Source organism: Tachyglossus aculeatus, chromosome 17, assembly GCF_015852505.1.
Source record: "Tachyglossus aculeatus isolate mTacAcu1 chromosome 17, mTacAcu1.pri, whole genome shotgun sequence".
Lineage (NCBI taxonomy): Eukaryota > Metazoa > Chordata > Mammalia > Monotremata > Tachyglossidae > Tachyglossus > Tachyglossus aculeatus.
Genome location: NC_052082.1, coordinates 35,866,500 through 35,885,413, shown reverse-complemented (window position 1 = coordinate 35,885,413; position 18,914 = coordinate 35,866,500). Strand labels below are relative to the sequence as shown.

At 52.3% G+C, this 18,914-nt stretch overlaps 2 protein-coding genes across 3 annotated transcripts in view; one reads left to right on the top strand and one right to left on the bottom strand.

The window, feature by feature from the left end:
* Positions 1–1,720: 1,720 nt before the first annotated feature.
* Positions 1,721–11,493, top strand: FAHD2A (fumarylacetoacetate hydrolase domain containing 2A). Of its 2 annotated transcripts, none has more exons than XM_038759564.1 (8): positions 1,721–1,797; positions 4,830–5,092; positions 8,163–8,379; positions 9,713–9,772; positions 10,251–10,413; positions 10,803–10,911; positions 11,029–11,116; positions 11,257–11,493. In XM_038759564.1, exons 2-8 carry the CDS (start codon positions 4,842–4,844, stop codon positions 11,317–11,319), a joined length of 951 nt encoding a protein of 316 aa, XP_038615492.1. In that variant the 5' UTR covers positions 1,721–1,797; positions 4,830–4,841; the 3' UTR covers positions 11,320–11,493. The 2 variants fall into 2 exon arrangements, with proteins under 2 accessions (XP_038615492.1, XP_038615493.1); XM_038759565.1 differs by having other exon boundaries at positions 1,724–1,797; positions 4,854–5,092.
* Positions 11,418–18,914, bottom strand: part of GPAT2 (glycerol-3-phosphate acyltransferase 2, mitochondrial) — a 23,819-nt gene continuing 16,322 nt past the window's right edge. The window contains exons 17-23 of the mRNA XM_038758804.1: positions 17,182–17,330; positions 15,549–15,626; positions 13,055–13,186; positions 12,837–12,957; positions 12,630–12,695; positions 12,080–12,135; positions 11,418–11,791 (exon numbers count right to left, since the gene is read on the bottom strand). Coding sequence (XP_038614732.1) covers positions 11,675–11,791; positions 12,080–12,135; positions 12,630–12,695; positions 12,837–12,957; positions 13,055–13,186; positions 15,549–15,626; positions 17,182–17,330 — 719 coding nt within the window. The 3' untranslated portion in view covers positions 11,418–11,674. The remainder of the gene's footprint in view (positions 11,792–12,079; positions 12,136–12,629; positions 12,696–12,836; positions 12,958–13,054; positions 13,187–15,548; positions 15,627–17,181; positions 17,331–18,914) is intronic.

Here is an 18,914-nt window from a genome sequence, read left to right as displayed (position 1 = left end):
TGAGTGAGAGAGTGGTTAAGGATGATGATAATAATAATAATAATGATGGCATTTGTTAAATGCTTACTATGTGCAAAGCACTGTTCTGAACGCTGGGGAGGATATAATAATAAAAACAATAATGGCATTTATTAAGCGCTTACTAGTGAGTGAGAGAGTGGTTAAGGATGATGATAATAATAATAATAATGATGGCATTTGTTAAGCGCTTAATATGTACAAAGCCTGTTCTAAGCGCTGGGGAGGATATAATAATAATAATAATAATAATAATGCCATTTATTAAGCGCTTACTAGTGAGTGGGAGAGTGGTTAAGGATGGTGATAATAATAATAATAATAATGGCATTTGTTAAGGGCTTACTATGTGCAAAGCACTGTTCTAAGTGCTGGGGAGGATATAATAATAATAATAATAATGGCATTTATTAAGCACTTACTAGTGAGTGAGTGGTTAAGGATGATGATAATAATAATAATGATGGCATTTGTTAAGTGCTTACTATGTGCAAAGCATTGTTCTAAGCGCTGAGGAGGATATAATAATAATAATAATAATAATAATGGCATTTATTAAGCGCTTACTAGTGAGTGAGAGAGTGGTTAAGGATGATGATAATAATAATAATGATGGCATTTGTTAAGTGCTTACTATGTGCAAAGCCTGTTCTAAGCGCTGGGGAGGATATAATAATAATAATAATAATAATAATAATAATAATAATGGCATTTATTAAGTGCTTACTAGTGAGTGAGAAAGTGGAAGTGCTTACTATGTGCAAAGCACTGTTCTAAGCGCTGGAGAGGATATAATAATAATAATGGCATTTATTAAGTGCTTACTATGTGCAAAGCACTGTTCTAAGCGCTGGGGAGGTTACAAGGTGATCAGGTTGTCCCACAGAGGGCTCACAGTCTTAATCCCCATTTTACAGATGAGGTAACTGAGGCACAGAGAAGTTAAGTGACTTGCCCAAAGTCACACAGCTGACGGTGGAGGAGGGATTTGAACCCATGACCCCTGACTCCAAAGCCCGTGCTCTTTCCACTGAGCCACGCTGCTTCTAATAATAATAATAATAGTAATAATAATAATGGCATTTATTAATCGCTTACTAAGTGCAAAGCACTGTTCTAAGCGCTGGGGAGGATATAATAATAATAATAATAGTAATAATGGCATTTATTAAGCGCTTACTATGTGCAAAGCGCGCTGGGGAAGTTACAAGGTGATCAGGTTGTCCCATGCGGGGCTCACAGTCTTAATCCCCATTTTACAGATGAGGTCACTGAGGCCCAGAGAAGTTAAGTGACTTGCCCACAGTCACACAGCTGACAGTATAAGGTGATCAAGTTGTCCCAGGTGGGGCTCCCAGTCTTCATCCCCATTAGACAGATGAGGGAACTGAGGCCCAGAGAAGTGAAGTGACTTGCCCAAAGCCACCCAGGGGACAAGAGGCGGAGGTGGGATTCGAACCCACGACCTCCGACTCCCAAGCCCCGGCTCTTTCCATTGGACCCGCCACGAGGACGAAGGGGCGGCTCTCCGCCCTTCCATTGGTTGCCCCGGTCACGTGGGTCCGCAGGGCTGCGGGCCGCGGAGCCTCACGGGAGTTGTAGTTCCTTGGCTGGAGGGTCAAGCGGCCGCCAACGGGCCGCGGGGCCTCACGGGACTTGTAGTTCCTTGGCCGGAGGGTCAAGCCGGCCGCGGGGCCTCACGGGAGTTGTAGTTCCTTGGCTGGAGGTTAAAGTCGGACTTGATCGGGCCGCGGCCGTCCCTGCTGAGCGCCAGGACAGGTGAGACAACGGGCCTTCCCCCCAATCCCAGACCCTCGGCCTCAGTTTCCCCTATAGTATCCCCCTCCTCCGAGCCCTATAATTATAATAATGGCATTTATTAAGCGCTTACTATGTGCCAAGCACTGTTCTAAACGCTGGTTACATATTTATTGCTCTATTTTATTTTATTCCACAGCAGAGGATGCCCACACAAAACAATCACACACGCACACATGCACAGTAGAGACTGTATTAATTTATAAATATTCTATTTATTTTATTTTGTTAATATGTTTGGTTTTTTTCTCTGTCTCCCCCTTCTAGACTGTGAGCCCACTGTTGGGTAGGGACCGTCTCTATATGTTGCCAACTTGTACTTCCCAAGCGCCTAGTACAGTGCTCTGCACACAGTAAGCGCACAATAAATACGATTGATGATGATGATGATGATGTTGGGTAGGGACTGTCTCTATATGTTGCCAACTTGTACTTCCCAAGCGCCTAGTCCAGTGCTCTGCACACAGTAAGCGCTCAATAAATACGATTGATTGATTGGGGAGGTCACAAGGTGATGAGGTTGTCCCACGGGGGGCTCACAGGCTTCATCCCCATTTTGCAGATGAGGGAACTGAGGTCCAGAGAAGTGAAGCGACTTGCCCAAAGTCACCCAGCTGACAAGACTGTGAGCCCACTGTTGGGTAGGGACCGTCTCTATTTGTTGCCAACTTGTACTTCCCAAGCGCTTAGTACAGTGCTCTGCACACAGTAAGCGTTCAATAAATACCATTGAATGAAAGTGCTGGAGCCGGAATTAGAACCCATGACCTCTGACTCCCAAGCCCGGGCTCTTTCCAATTAAGCCACAATGCTTCTCTACCGATAATGTTTATTAAGTGTTCACTCCGACTAGAGCACTGTACTAAGTGCTTGGGCACATGTGAGCCCAATGTTGGGTAGGGACTGTCTCTATATGTTGCCAATTTGTACTTCCCAAGCGCTTAGTACAGTGCTCTGCACATAGTAAGCGCTCAATAAATACGATTGATGATGATACAACAGAGTAGGTAAACATGATCCCTGCCCTCAGTTTGCTTACAGACAGCTGACAGACTCTAAAATAAGTCTTGAAGAGCTGGCCTGCAGCAAACAGGTGTCTCTCTCATATTTAATTCTATTTGTTCTGAGGATTTTGACATCTGTCCACATGTTTTGTTTTGTTGTCTGTCTCCCCCTTCTAGACTGTGAGCCCGTTGTTGGGTAGGGACCGTCTCTATCTGCTGCCGACTTGTACTTCCCAAGCGTGTAGTACAGTGCCCTGCACACAGTAAGCGCTCAATAAATACGATTGAATGATTGAATGAATATTTACTAAGTGATTATTAGGTGCCAGGCACTGGGATGGATAAAAGCTAATCAGGTTGGACACAGTCCATTTCCCACATGGAGCTCATAGTCTTAATCTCCATGTTACAAATGAGGTCACTGAGGCCCAGAGAAGTGAAGTGACTTGCCCAAAGTCACACAGCAGACAAGTGGCGGAGTCAGGATTAGAACCCAGGACCTTCTGACTCCCAAGCCAATGCTCTTTCCACCAGGCCACGCTGCTTCTCTTCCAGAAATATACATTTTACAGGAAACATTTTTTATTTTGCGTCAAATCTGCCCAGGGCAAATTTAATATTAAAACTAGTGTCAATAGCATTTCTTCTCTGGCTACTTTTTTTTAAATGTTGTTTATTAAGTTCTAACTATTGAACAGAGAGGCAGCGTGGCTTAGTGGAAAGAGCCCGGGCTTGGGAGTCAGAGGTTGTGGGTTCTAATCCAGGACTCACCACTGTGTGCTGTGTGACTTTGGGTTAGTCACTTCACTTCTCTGGGCCTCAGTTCCCTCATCTGTAAAATGGGGATGGAGACTGTGAGCCCCACGTGGGACAACCTGATTACCTTGTATCCCCCCCAGCGCTTAGAACAGTGCATGGCACATCCCCAGCACTTAACAAATGCCACCATTATTATTCTTATTCTTGCTAAATACTGGGGCAGATCCAACATTATAATAATATAATAATGTTGGTATTTGTTAAGCGCTTACTATGTGCCAAGCGCTGTTCTAAACGCTGGGGTAGATACAAGGTAATCAGGTTGTCCCACATGGGGCTCACAGTCTTAATCCCCATTTTACAGAGGAGGGAACTGAGGCACAGAGAAGTTGTGACTTGCCCGAGGTCACACAGCTGACAAGCGGCGGAGCCGGGATTAGAACCCATGACCTCTGACTTCCAAGCCCAGGCTCTTTCCACTAAGTCACGCTGCTCCCTTATGAAATCGGGGAGCATTATCAAATCAGGCACAGTCCTTAACCCATGTGAGCCTCACGTGATTAAAAAGGTGGGGAGATCTGGTATCATAGTCCGGTTTTACTGATGAGGAAATTGTCACACAGAGAGGTTAAAGTCCCTAAATCGAGCTATAATTAGAGCAGGAATCTTCCAACTCTTACCGTGCTCTTTCCACAAGGCCATGCTGTTTAGCTCTGTGTGGTCTATGCAAAAAAAAACACAAAAAAAGTCCCTGGGAACTTAGTTTGCAGTCTACTTGGGAAAAAGAGAAAGACACATTGTATACACTCAGTGGGAGCAAGAGCCCAGATACAAAAGTAAGCAAAAATGAATGGATTTGGGGGTGGATGGTTGAATGACCCGACTAGGGTGGTGGTTAGGGAAGGTCTTTTGGGGGAGGTGACTGTTTTAGCCTTTGAAGATAGGGAGGCTGAGGATGGTCCGGTCAGGGGAACGTCTGAGAGGGGATCCGAGATGGCAGAGTGATGAGTGTGGGCCAGCCAGGACGTGAACTTGGAAGGAAAAAGAAGTGCCAGCTGGGATGTTGCGGCAGAAGAGGGAGGAAAAGAAAGTTGGAAGGAGCTGGTGGGAAGCCAGAAGCCAGGGTCGGGAGTTTCCGTCTCATCCGGAGTCACCGAGGATGGTGGGGAAGGGGAGAGGGGACAGCAAGCCCTCCGGCCAGCGGGCTGTCACGGTGTTCTTCATCTCCAGACTCAGATTCTGATGCTGGTACAGGTGCGCCGGACTTTCCTCAGCGCTCTGAGCTGGAGCCGGAGGCGAAGTGTGTCGGTTCAGCCCTCCAGAGGCATGAGACTGGTCCAGTTTCAGGCCCCTCACCTCCCGGGGACCCGACTGGGGCTGGAGGAAGCCAGCGGCGGAGGCGTCATCGACCTCAATGCCTTCGACCCCGGTCTGCCCAAGACCATGCGAGAGTTCCTGGAACAGGGAGAAGCCGCGCTGTCTGTGGCAAAGAGGTAAAAGTGGCACCCCGGCCGGCCGGCGACGGTCGTATCCTTCAGTCTCCTGCTCCGTCTCACCCCTTTGGGTCCTGGGGGGGTCACGGCCCGGACCGCAGCAGTCCCCTCAACCCAAGGGGAGGGGTGCCAGGTTTCCTTGCCCCAACGGCCCCTAGGGACCCCGTAGATTCTCCTCTGCTTGGCGTGTTGGTCATTATCCTTCCTGAGGATGGGTGGACTCAGTGGTGTTTGATCCAGGGCCCGTGTGGGCCTCTGTGGTTCCGACTCCCGTCCTCTGCCGGGCACCGTCCCGTTACCGAGAGCTCTGACCCGGTGGAGGGAGTGTCGCCTGGTGGGAAGATCAGGGGTCCGGGAATCAAGACACCTGGGTTCTAGTCCCAGCTTTGCTTCAGGCCTGCTCTGGGATCTTTAGCAGGTCACTTAACTTCTCTGAACCTCAGCTTCCTGCCCTGTGAAGTGGGGATAATTGCTTCTCCCTTCCTGTCAAAGCACTTGGGGAAATACAAATACCCTAGGAATTCAAGTTATCATTTTGTTGTTGTTGGTTTTTATGGTATTAAGTGCTATGTGCCAAACACTGTTCTAAATGCTGGGGTAGGTTGAGATAGGTTGGACACTGTCTGTCCCACATGGGGCTCATCAATCAATGGTATTTATTGAGCACTTACCATGTGCAGCGTACTGTGATAAGCACTTGGGAGAGTATTATTATTAAGTGCGTGGAGTCATTTCCAATTCATAGCGCCTCTATGGATATATTTTCTCCAGAACGTCCCTTCTTCTGCCATAATCTGTAACCTTGCTAACGGTTCTTCCGTTGTCACAGTTATGGTTTCTGCTGGTCTCCCCTTTCCACATTTTCCCTGGACTTTTCCTAGCATTAGTGTCTTCTTCAGGGAATTAGTCCTCCCGATGATGTGTCCAAAATATGCTAATCTAAAGCGAGTCATTTGGCCTTCCGAAGACCACTTTGGCATAATTTGCTGCAAAATCCGTTTGTTTTTTGGGCAGTCTCTGGTATTCGCAAAAGCCTTCGTCAACACCACATTTCAAAAGAAATGTGGGAGAGTACAGCTGGGTTTTTTTGATGGTATTTGTTTAGCGCTTACTATGTGCCAGGCACTGTGTGAAGCAAACTACAAACTAATCAGGTTGGACACAGTCCGGGTCCCACATGGGGCTCACAGGCTTAATCCCCGTTTTGCAGATGAGGGAACTGAGGCACGGGGAAGTTAAATGACTTGCTCAAAGCCATGCAACAGACAAGTGGCGGAGCTGGGTCCACGCTGCTTCTCAACACATGTGTTGAGTTGGCACATGTGTTCCCCATCCATGACAAGCTTATAGTCTAGAGGGAATGGGGAGGTGGAGATTTGAGGGAAATGAGTGGGGAGAGCGGAAAAGAGGAGGCAAGGGAGAGCTGGGTAAGAGATTATTGACTCTTCCCGTTTAGGTCTCCGGGTCCGGTAGGGAGCCAGGGAATTATCATCTTACCCTCCTTGCTGCCTGGTTGCCAGTTGACCTTCCTCCTCCTCCCTTTCCCCCTCCTCCCCCCTCCCTCTTTCCCTCCACGCACCTCCCCCCAACCAGTGCTGCTACTCCACTCCCATCCCCTCCTCACCATCCTATCGCCTCCTCTCCCTCCCATCACCTCCCCAACCGGGATTCTAATCCCGGTATCTGCCACTTGTCTGCTGTGCGACCTGGGGCAAGTTACTTCGCTTCTCTGTGCCTCAGTTCCCTCATCTGTAAAAGGGAATTAAGACTGTGAGCCCCATGTGGGACAGGGGCTGCGTCCAACCCAATTTCCTTGTATCTGCCCCAGCATCTAGAATATAGTAAGTGCTTAACAAATACCATTATCCAGCGCTTAGAACAGTGCTTGGCACTTAGGAAGCGCTTAACAAATACCATCGTTGTTATTATTATTGCCAGGCTAGAGACTACTGTCATCCCTAGCCACGGTGTCCTTGAGGTGAGCAGTCCAGTCCACCCGCTCGCCTCCTTTGTCAGTGTCCAGCAGCGGTGTGGAGGACAGCCAGCTGACCAGGCGCTGCCGCCACCCTAGTTGACCCCAGCTCAGCTGGCCCTTTGGCTTCTGTCTCTGCCACTGCTGAGGGCCACTGGCCACGGCCGGGCTCAGGACGGGCACAGTCAGTCTGGACAGCTCGTCGTCCTGGGCACCGGGGACAGGGAGAGAAAGGAGCCTCCGGCTGGTCCAGCAGCCTGGAAGGAACGAGGGGGACCCTGCAGGGTCCGGAGTCGGCTGGGGGCTTGGCCCGGGGGCAAGGGGTTGAATGGCCATGGTGGCCCCCATCTCTGCCCCCTCTCCAGCTCTAGGGGGAACGGCGGGCTTCAGCTGCCCGTCCTCCCCCAAAAGGCTCTAGGGCAGACGGTTCCGGCCCCAGGATGTCAATCCCATGAGGTGCATGATTGCCTCGTTTGTCCCCAAGGAGTCAATATGTCCCCAACTATCAGCTCTGGTTTTCCCTTGCCCCGTGCAATCATAATGGCATGTATTAAGCGCCTGCAATTCAAGACACACCCTAGTCAAATTGGACACGGTCCCTGATCCCCACGGGCCTCACAGTCTTAGCCCCATTCTACAGGAAAGTGAGCCGTAGAGAGGATTGTAACGTGCCCCAGATGTGCCAGTCGCTCCCCCAGAATTGCAAGTCCGCCCTCGGCCTTCATCCTCAGACCTAGACATGGCCCCGGGGTGGGTAGGGTGCTTGGAGTAGCCCCTGCGTTGACGGGCTCCCAGTTTCTCCCAGCAGCGGCCTTCTTCCCTTCCTCGCTCCCTCCCAGTGCGCCAGCCCTGCCCTCCGGGGCCAAGGGGATCCATCCCAGGGGACTCAGCTGAGATACCGGGAGAGGGGCAAGGGGCAGGTTGTGTTCGGTGGTATTTTTCTCACATGGACGATAAACCATTTAGGCAAAGACACTTAAGTGGCGCCCGCTCGGCGCTCTCCTCCTTGAGTCACTGGGCACTTTACGAGGCCCAGCGGAGCCCCTCACTTGGGTGTCGAGGCCTGCCTGGGTTCACCTGTGTCTCTCGGCTCCCTAGGGCCCTGGAGTCCGGGCAGCCAGCCCTGAAGCGGTCCGGCGTCACCCTCCTGTCGCCCATCACTCGGCCAGACAAGGTGGTGTGTGTGGGCATGAACTACGTGGACCACTGCCAGGAGCAGAACGCGCCCGTGCCCACAGAGCCCATCATCTTCAGCAAATTCCCCAGCTCCATCGTGGGCCCCTACAATGACATTGTGCTGCCCCCGCTGAGCACGGTAAGCGGCCCTCCAGCCCCCGCGTCGCGCCCGATCGTGCCCGAGGAGCCCTGGCACTGAGCGGTAAAGTGGCCGAGCCACCTGCCGTGTGACCACGATGGAGGCCCTTGACTTCTCTGTACCTCAGTTTCCTCAACTGCCAAGCGGGGAGAACAATACCTGCCTTTCCTCGTTACCTACCTTGCAGGGTTGTTGGGAGGGCAGACACGAGTTTATTAATGTGAGGGCGCTTTGGGAAAGCACTAGAGATAACCTGCCCACATCCTCCCTCCGGCCCAGAATGCCCTCCTCCTTCACCTCCGACACTCCTCCACCTCCTCCAAAACCCTAAAATCACATCTCCAAGAGGCCTTCCCTGACTGAGCCCTCATTTCCCCCTTCTCCCTCTCTCTTCTGCATCACCTGTGCAGTAGCAGGGAAGCAGCGTGGCTCAGTGGAAAGAGCCCGGGCTTCGGAGCCAGAGGTCATGGGTTCAAATCCCGGCTCCACCACTTGGCAGCTGTGGGACTTTGGGCAACTTCTCTGCGCCTCGGTGACCTCATCTGTAAAATGGGGATTAAGACTGTGAGCCCCGTGTGGGACAACCTGATTCCCTTGTATCCTCCCCAGCGCTTAGAACAGTGCTGTGCACATAGTAAGCGCTTAATAAATGCCATTATTATTATTATTACTCTTTAGCCACCTAATAGTCACTCCAGTCCTACAACCCCAGTGGACATATCCCAATATTCTCCCATTTCCCCTGCGTGTAATTTATTTTAATACCTGTCCGCCCTTCTAGTCTCTAAGCTCCTCGTCGGCAGGGATCCTTTCTACCACCCAGTGCTTAGAACAGTGCTTTGCACATAGTAAGCACTTAACAAATACCATCATTATTATTATTATTATTATTATTATTGGACCCACCCAAATCTTCAGTCCAGTGCCTTGTGCCCAGTAAGCGCTCATATACCATCGATTGATTCTCCCAGCAGCGGTCAGGAAGGGGCTTCTCCCTTGGGGCCCCAGGGACGCCTGGCATGCAGCGTTTTACCACCCCCTCTTCTCATCAACACAGAAGCAGCGTGGCTCAGTGGAAAGAGCCCGGGCTTTGGAGTCAGAGGTCATGGGTTCAAATCTCAGATCCTCCACTGCTTGTCAGCTGTGTGACTTTGGGCAAGTCACTTGACTTCTCTGGGCCTCATCTGGAAAATGGGGATGAAGACTGGGAGCCCCCCCGTGGGGCCACCTCATCACCTTGTAACCTCCCCAGCGCTTAGAACAGTGCTTGGCACATAGTAAGTACTTAATAAATGCCCTAATTATTAATTATTATTATTATTATCATCAACAGGAAGTGGACTGGGAGGTGGAACTGGCATTCGTGATTGGGAAGGAAGGGAAGAACATAAAGGTAATCGGGGCAGAAAGGTAGCGTGACCTCATGGGGAAAGGGTCCGGGAGGTCTGCGGAACTGCTGCGGGGGCTCTCTGTGCCTCAGTTTCCTCAGTCCTAAAACGGGAACATTAGTAACAACCTGCCCCCCAACCAGAGGTGTGGCAAAGACTAAATGAGATCCATGCTGTGCATTGACCAGCCCGAGCCAAATTCCAGAGGAAGGAGGTGGAGAGCTACGGTGGGGCCTGGCCCCAAGGGACTCACCTGTGTCCGGAGGGGTCTGAAACGTCTCTCCACGGAGGGTTGCCCGCAAGTGGGGACAGTGGCTCTCCAAAACGGTCGTGGGACGTACACCTTCCCTCTCTAGGTGGGCCCCTGACTGATTCCAGAGTCAGGAAGGGCCTGCAGCCCCTGTCCCCCGACCGACACGGCCCAGCCTGGCTCATCCTCGGCCTCATCGGTCCTGAGACTGGGGCTTCTCCTCACCCCCACAGGCTGCGGAGGCCATGAGCCACGTGGCCGGCTTCACGGTGGCCCACGACGTCAGCTCCCGGGACTGGCAGATGAAGCGCAACGGGAAGCAGTGGCTGCTGGGCAAAACCTTTGACACTTTCTGCCCCCTGGGCCCCGCTCTGGTGACTAGGGACAGCGTAGCAGGTACGAGCTTCCCCGCTCGGCCCGGTCCTCCTGGCTCAGCTAGGCTCCCTCGGGCAGTTTCCTTGCTCCTGTCCAAGGACTCCAGCGAGGGAGCAGGAACGTGGCCCCAGGGGTGACGCCGGGAGATGCGGGTGCCCTCGGAATCGTCCTGCTGCCCGGGTGAACACGGTGGCTGCGTGAGGTGGCCCCCCTTCTTGCACTTCAAGTCTGAGCTTCAAACAGCTCGACTTCCACCGTACTTCACACCGGGGACTGGAGGCAGTCCAGTGGTGCCCAGCAACTGGGCAGAGGGGGAGGCTCATCGGTGGCGGGCCCCAAAGAGACTGCTCAGAGCCCTCTAGGCTGCATGCTTTCTTTCTCTTTTAAAGTACCTATTCCCCTCATTTCAGACCCTCACAATCTGAGCATCCAGTGCCGTATCAACGAGGAGCTGGTCCAGAACAGCAACACCAACCAGATGGTTTTCAAGACCGAGGCTCTGGTCGCCTGGGTCTCTCAGTAAGTGGGACAGCCCCCCGTCTCTCTCTCGCCCACTTGCAGGGGGACCAGGGGAGGGGAGAGGGGAGGAGGCAGGCCGACCCTGCGGGGCTGACGGGCCTGCTCCATCCACGGCAGGTTTGTGACCCTGTATCCCGGGGACGTCTTCCTGACTGGGACCCCTCCAGGCGTCGGGGTGTTCAGGAAACCGCCTGTCTTCCTCAAGGTAAGACGCCCAGTCTGAGGTGGCCACGGCTCTTCCCCCACCGTGCCAGTCCATGGGGGGAGGGTCCTGACCCCGTCTCCCTCCCGCCCCCTGAGAGCTGAGGAGCAGGCCCCTCTGATGTCGACCGTTCTGAGTTGCAGAAGGGAGACAAGGTCCAGTGTGATATTGAAGGGCTGGGGACCATTGTCAACAACGTGGTGTGAAGCCAACGACTCCCGGCCCCAAACGCTGGAGGATGGGACCGGTTCGCCAGCAGGCAGGCTCTCAGTGCCAGCCGGCTTCCACTGCCAGCTGGGCACTGCCCACTTCAGACTGGTCACCCTCGCCGCAATCCCCAATCAAGCTCAATGGAAGACAATAAACTCTTTTAATAGTCAGCTCTGTGGCTTCCTTTACCCTCCACAGCATCTCACGGGCAACAGCTGAGGGGTTAAAGATGTGGGGGAGGATCACGACCGCAGATGGCTGACCTGATGGCGTCCCCCGGCCCCCACTACGAAGGTGGTCCAAGGCCTAGGGTCCAGAGGGGAGGGAATGGTGGGGACGAGGGCCCACCCTCTATGCAAAGATGAACTGGCGGATGACGTGCTCCAGTTGCTCCTGGTTTTTTCGTTCAGTGAAGGTGGGAGCCAAGCAAAGCTGGGGGCCCTCGGGGGCCGGGTGTTCCCGCAGCACCTGAGAGACAAGGCATGGGGGTTGGCCCGACCCAACCCCAGGTGAAGGACCACCGACCCCAGACATAGGACAGACAGTCTGGGGGCAGCTTTTCTCTTGGGGGACGGCAGGAGGTAAGGGGAAAGAGGGGCCGGGCCCTTATCAAACTGGGCTTGGATTAGGGTCTTGGGCACAGGGGCTGAGGGGAAGAGGTCGGGGAGGGGGGGGGGGGAATGGGTTACGTGGGCTGGGGAGAAGTACGGCTGGGCGCCGATTCCCCAGAATGAGGAGCCGTCTGCCCGGACTCACCCCCAGCTCCCTGAATGTGCGCACAGCCTTGACAGCCAGCTCCCAGCTGGCACACTCTGGAAGAAAAAGCCAGGGTAGAGTAGGGGTTAGGCAGGGGAACCTCGTCCCCCCCCAACCTGCTTCGCTGCTCCGGAGACCCCCAACCCGGCTGATCCCGCTAAAATCAAGGCTGCAAGCGTGAGGCAGAGAAAGCTTCCTTCTCCTGGTGTTGCCCTGTTCCCAACCTGCAGGGAGCAGGAGGCCTCTTCCAGCTGCTGCATCCCTAGGCCTGCGGTAATAATAATAATAATGCTGGCATTTATTAAGTGCTTATTATGTGCAAAGCACTGTTCTAAGTGCTGGGGAGGTTACAAGGTGATCAGGTTGTCCCACGTGTGGGGCTGTCTTCACCCCCATTTTACAGATGAGGTCACTGAGGCCTAGAGAAGTTGGGACTTGCCCAGAGTCACCCAGCTGACAAGGGGCAGAGGCAGGATTTGAACACACGACCTCTGACGCCAAAGCCTGGGCTCTTCCCACTGAGCCGCGCTAGGGCTGCCCCTCCACTCACCAAAGGTGCCGTCCTCCCGGGCTGTCTTCAGCAAGAACGGATGCAGCTGCCCTGCGAGCCCTGACTCTGTAGGGAGACAGTCGCTACCCTCAGCCGGCTCTTCCCTCCAACCCCAGCCCCTGGGAAGATGCAGGAGGGAGGGAAGGAGGTGCCCGGTCCCTGGGGAAACCCAGGTCGGGGGCTTGGAAGCCGAGAGGAGCTGGGCACCTGTAGCCGGCAGTTCCCCTTCCTGGAGGAAGACAGCAGCGCGGGCAAAGGCCGTGAGCAGGGGCCTGAGTAATCGGCCGAGGAAGAGGAAGAAGTCGGGGCAGCGGGTCTGCTGGCTGAGCTGGCCACGGAGAAGGAGAGTCAGTGTCCTCCCCTCCCCGGGCAGGATCCTTGGGCGACTGGCCCTCAGCCCCCGCCCCCCTCAGCCCGACAGTTACTGTGAAGCAGCGCCCGTCGGCCTCGTCGGCGTAGTCGCTGTCGCTGTCGCTGAAGTCGTCCGTGGCTCGCCACAGCAGCTTCTCCTGGAAGCGGCGGCGGCTAGTGTCGCAGGCCGGCCGGGTCCCTGGGGCCTGCGCGGGGGGAACGCAGGAGAGACGAGAGACCGATCCCTAAATCGCCCTCCAATCCTCTCTCCTCCTCTGCAGTCTCGCATTTCATCCCGCTTTCAGGACGTCTACTCGGATGTTTCATCGGCTCCTCCAGCTTTCCGTGTCCAAAACCGAATTCATCATCATCATCAATCGTATTGAGCGCTTACTGTGTGCAGAGCACTGTACTAAGCGCTTGGGAAGTACAAATTGGCAACATACAGAGACAGTCCCTACCCAACAGTGGGCTCACAGTGGGCTCACAGTCTAAAAGCTTACTTCTCTGTGCCTGTACTTCTCCGTGCTCTGTGCCTCAGTCACTTCTCTGTGCCTGTTTCCCCAACTGTAAAATGAGGGCTCAATACCTGTTCTCCCTCTTACTTAGACTTTGAGCCCCCTTTGGAAGAGAGACTGTGTCCAACCTGATTAATTTCTATCTGCCCTAGCACTTCAGAACATAGTGAGCACTTAGTCACAGTAATCTCCCCTTTTGAACTCTGTCCTCCCCACCACTGTAGACAACACCACCATTCTCCCTCTCTCCCAAGCCCCTAACCTTGGTGTCATCCTCAACTCACCTCTCTCATTCAACCTGCACGTTCAAACCGTCACCAAAACCTGTCAGTTCTACTTCCACGGCATCTCTAAACTCCACCTCTTCCTCTCCATCCCAAACGGTACTTCACTGGTCCAAGCACTTATCAGGTCATGATTCCTGCATCAACTTCCTCGCTAATCTCCCTGCCTCCTCTCTCTCCCCACTCCACACTTCAGTCTGCCAACTAGATTGCTTTTCTTAAAAAAAAAAAAAAAACCATTCAGTTGACATCTCTCCACTCAAGAACCTCCAGTGGTTGCCAGTCCACCTCCGCATCAAACAGAAACTCTTCTAAAGCACTCCATCAGCTCGCCCCCTCCTTCCTTACCTCATTGATTTCCTCCTACTCCCCAGCCCGCACAGTCTGCTCTTCAAAAGCCAACCTGACTGTTCACCTCAATCGCATCTACCTCGCCGCTGACCCCTTGCCCGGGAACTTCTTCCCCTTTAATAGGTGACAGAACGCATCACATCTCTACCGTCGCATAGGTTCTAGTTCCAGCTCTACTCCTTGCCTCCTGTGTGACCCTGGGCAAGTCGCTTTACTTCTCTGGGCCTCAGTCCCCTCATCTGCAAAATACTAAATACCTACTTAGACTGAGCCCCACGTGGGATCTGATTATCCTGTATCTAACTCAGCACTTTGTACAGTGCTTGGCACATGAGTGATTGACAAATACCACAATTATTATTATTATCTCCTCCAAGAACCCTTCCCAGATTAAGCCATCCTTTCCCCTACTCCCTTTCCCTTCCATGTTGCCTACGCACTTAAATATATACCTTTTCAGCACTTGATATTCTCCCCAAAGAGCATATCTGTAATTTTAATTAATTTTAATTTATTTAAGGAGCAGCATGGCCTAGTGGATAGAGCAGGGGCCTGGGAGTTAGGTGGTAATGAGTTCTAATCCCAGCTCCACCACTTGTCTGCAGTATGACCCTGCACAAGTCACTTCTCTTCTCTGTGCCTCAGTTACCTCCTCTGTAAAATGGGAATTAAGACCGTGAGCCCGATGTGGGGCAGGGACTGTTTCCAACCCAATCTGCTTGGATTCCCACCCAGTGCTTAGTACAGTCCCTGGAATTTCATAAGCGCTCGGGAAATGCCACAGTTATTACTATTAGCATCGGACTGGGAATCAGAGGATCTGGGTGCTAAACCTGACTCTGCTGTGGGACCTGCCAAGTCACTTCTCTGTGCCTGTTTCCCCAACTGTAAAATGAGGGCTCAATACCCGTTCTCCCTCTTACTTGGACTTTGAGCCCCCTTTGGGAGAGAGACTGTGTCCAGCCTGATTAATTTCTATCTGCCCTAGCACTTCAGAACATAGTGAGCACTTAGATACCATAATAATAATAATAATAATAAATGTCTCGCTATGGGAAGGGAACATGTCTACCAATTCTGTTGCACTGCACTCTCCCCAGTCTTCAATACAGTGCTCTGCACGTAGTTTAAGCGCTCAATAAATACCACTTACGGACTCTCTGGTTGAGAGAAGGGTGGACGGGGCTGACGGCCCCCATGCAGGGCTGGGGGTTGGGGGTCTCTCCAGAGATGCAGTGCTTGCTACCAAGCCAAGCCCTCGTCTCTGCTGGCCCGGAAAGAGGTCGTAACCTCTCACTGCTGCTCTCCCAGGCCCCCCGGCCCCCCGCTCCGGAGCCCGGGGAGAATCAGGGGGAGACGGAGGTTGGACCCCCCAAACCCGCCACGCAAGGGCCGCCCAGTCCTTCTGAGCATACCTCCTCCGCCACCAGAAGCCCGCACTGGATGAGACGGTCGAGTACCTCCTGGCAGTAGCAGTATAACGACTGGCAGGGCTGGCGAGAGGGAAAGGAGAACAGAGCTGGAAGGGGAGACAGCGGGGCAAACTATGGGATCCGGGGGCCAGCGAGGGTGGGCCTGTGGCTACGCAGTGTGGCTCAGTGGAAAGAGCAGAGGTTTGAGAGTCAGAGGACACAGCACCTGTGGAAATTCATTCATCCAATCGTATTTATTGAGCGCTTACTGTGTGCAGAACACTGTACTAAGCTCTTGGGAAGTACAAGTTGGCAACATATAGAGACGGTCCCTACCCGACAACGGGCTCACAGTCTAGGAGGGGGAGACGGACAACAAAACATATTAACAAAATAAAATAAATAGAATAAATATGTACAAGTAAAATAGAGTAATAAATACGTACATACATATATACAGGTGCTGCGGGGAAGGGAAGGAGGTAAGGTGGGGGGGTGTATATGTTTGTATAGATTTATTACTCTATTACTCTTGTACATATTTACTATTCTATTTGTTAATGATGTGCATTTAGCTTTAATTCTATTTGTTCTGACGACTTGACACCTGTCCACATGTTCTGTTTTGTTGTCTGTCTCCCCCTTCTATAATAATAATAATGGCATTTGTTAAGCGCTTACTATGTGCGAAGCACTGTTCTAAGCGCTGGGGGGGATACAAGGTGATCAGGTTGTCCCACGGGGGGCTCACAGTCTTCACCCCCATTTTACAGAGGAGGTAACTGAGGCACAGAGAAGTTAAGTGGCTTGCCCAAGGTCACACAGCAGACAAGTGGCAGAGTCAGGATTCGAACTCTTGACCTTTGACTCCCAAGCCTGTGCTCCTTCCACTGAGCCTCGACTCCCAAGCCTGTGCTCCTTCTAGTCTGTGAGCCAGTTGTTGGGTAGGGACCGTCTCTGTATGTTGCTGACTTGTACTTCCCAAGCGCTTAGTACAGTGCTCTGAACACAGTAAGCGCTCAATAAATATGATTGAATGAATTCTATTTATTTTGTTAATGATGTGCATTTAGCTTTAATTCTATTTGTTCCGACGACTTGACACCTGTCCACACGTTCTGTTCTGTTGTCTGCCTCCCCCTTCTAGACGGTGAGCCCGTTGGTGGGTAGGGACCGTCTCTATATGTCGCCGACTTGTACTTCCCAAGCGCTTAGTACAGTGCTCTGAACACAGTAAGCGCTCAATATATACGATTGAATGAATGAATGAATGAATGGGTTCTAATCCCGGCTCCACCGCTTGTCAGCTGTGTGACTCTGGACAGGTCACTTCTCTGGGGCCTCAGTGACCTCATCTGGAAAATGGGGATTAAGACGGGAGCCCCATGTGGGACAACCTGATCACCTTGTATCCCCCCCAGCACTACCCAGCACATAGTAAGCACTTAACAGATACCATCTGGGCCTCGGTGACCTCATCTGTCACTGAGGATGAAGATTGTGAGCCCCACATGGGACAACCTGATCACTCCGGATCCTCCCCGGCGCTTAGAACAGTGCTTTGCACATAGTAAGCGCTCAAATACCTCAATTATTATTACAGCGAGGGGCGCTGGGTGGACGGGGCCGGTCTGACCTGCAGCAAGAGGTAGTCCCGGGGCAGCAGATGCAGCAGCAGCAGGGTCTGTTGGTGCAGATCTCTCTGGCTCAGCAACTCCAAACTCTGTAGTTCCCAGGGACCGCCCGGGGGCAGGCGCGAAACCAGCAGGGCCCGGACTGCACAGGCTACGGACAGAGAGGGAGGGGGGGTATTTATTTTATTCTGTTAATATGTTTTGTTCTCCGTCTCCCCCTTCTAGACTGTGAGCCCGCTGTTGGGTAGGGACCGTCTCTAGATGTTGCCAACTTGGACTTCCCAAGCGCTTAGTCCAGTGCTCTGCACACAGTCAGCGCTCAATAAATATGACTGAATGAATGAATGGCCCCCAAACCGTCTAAGGGCGTGATGCAGCACGTGGCTGGGCAGACCCCGAAGTAGGAACCCGTGCATATGCCCAGGGAGTAATAATAACAACAATAATTAAAAAAAAAATGGCATTTCTTAAGCGCTATGTGCCAAGCACTGTTCTAAGTGCTGGGTAGGTTACAAGGTGATCGGGTGGTCCCACGTGGGGCTCACAGTCTTCATCCCCATTTTCCAGATTAATAATAATAACAACAATGGCATTTATTAAGCGCTTACTATGTGCAATGCACTGTTCTAAGCGCTGGGGAGGTTACAAGGTGATCGGGTGGTCCCACGGGGCGCTCACAGTCTTCATCCCCATTTTCCAGATTAATAATAATAATAATAATAATGGCATTTATTAAGCGCTATGTGCAAAGCACTGTTCTAAGCACTGTGAGCTTACAAGGTGATCAGGTGGTCTCACGGGGGGCTCACAGTCTTCATCCCCATGTTCCAGATTAATAATAATAATAATAATAATAATAATGGCATTTATTAAGCCCTTACTATGTGCAAAGCACTGTTCTATGCGCAGGGGAGGTTACAAGGTGATAATAATAATAATAATAATAATAATAATAATGATGGCATTTATTAAGCGCTTACTATGTGCAAAGCTCTGTTCTAAGCGCTGGGGAGGTTACAAGGTGAGCAGGTGGTCCCACGGGGGGCTCACAGTCTTCATCCCCATTTTCCAGATTAATAATAACAATAATAATAATAATGGCATTTATTAAGCGCTTACTATGTGCAAAGCACTGTTCTAAGCGCAGGGGAGGTTACAAGGTGATCGGGTGGCCTCACGGGGGGCTCACAGTCTTCATCCCCATTTTCCAGATTAATAATAACAACAATAATAATGGCATTTATTAAGCGCTTACTATGTGCAAAGCACTGTTCTAAGCGCAGGGGAGGTTACAAGGCGATCGGGTGGTCCCACGGGGGGCTCACAGTCTTCATCCCCATTTTCCAGATGAGGTAACTGAGGCCCAGAGAAGTGAAGTGCCTCGCCCCAAATCACACAGCTGACAGTTGGCAGAGCCCGGATTTGAACCCATGAGCTCTGACTCCAAAGCCCGGGCTCTTTCCACCGAGCCACGCTGCTTCAGGGGTGGTCCAGTCACTTCCCAGCGCTTAAAACAGTGCTTTGCACATAGTAAGCGCGTAATAAATGCCATCATTATTATTATTATTATTATTGTCCAAGCGCCCCCCGGCATCCCCACCGCCCCAGGGTCTTCATGCCCTCTCTCCCCAGGGGCTCACAAGCCTGGGGGGCTGAAGGCCAGACGGGGTTGGGGGCCTGGGGAGGGACGGGACGGGGGGGACGCGATGCTCCCCGGCTCCGAGGCAGGTAAGTC

Excerpts from the sequence above, each read along its gene's own strand:
- FAHD2A (XM_038759564.1), top strand. The coding sequence starts at position 4,842 with ATGCTGGTACAGGTGCGCCGGACTTTCCTCAGCGCTCTGAGCTGGAGC. Across the intron at positions 8,380-9,712 it reads TGCTGCCCCCGCTGAGCACG|GAAGTGGACTGGGAGGTGGA; the intron begins GTAAGCGGCCCT and ends TATCATCAACAG. Across the intron at positions 11,117-11,256 it reads AACCGCCTGTCTTCCTCAAG|AAGGGAGACAAGGTCCAGTG; the intron begins GTAAGACGCCCA and ends TCTGAGTTGCAG.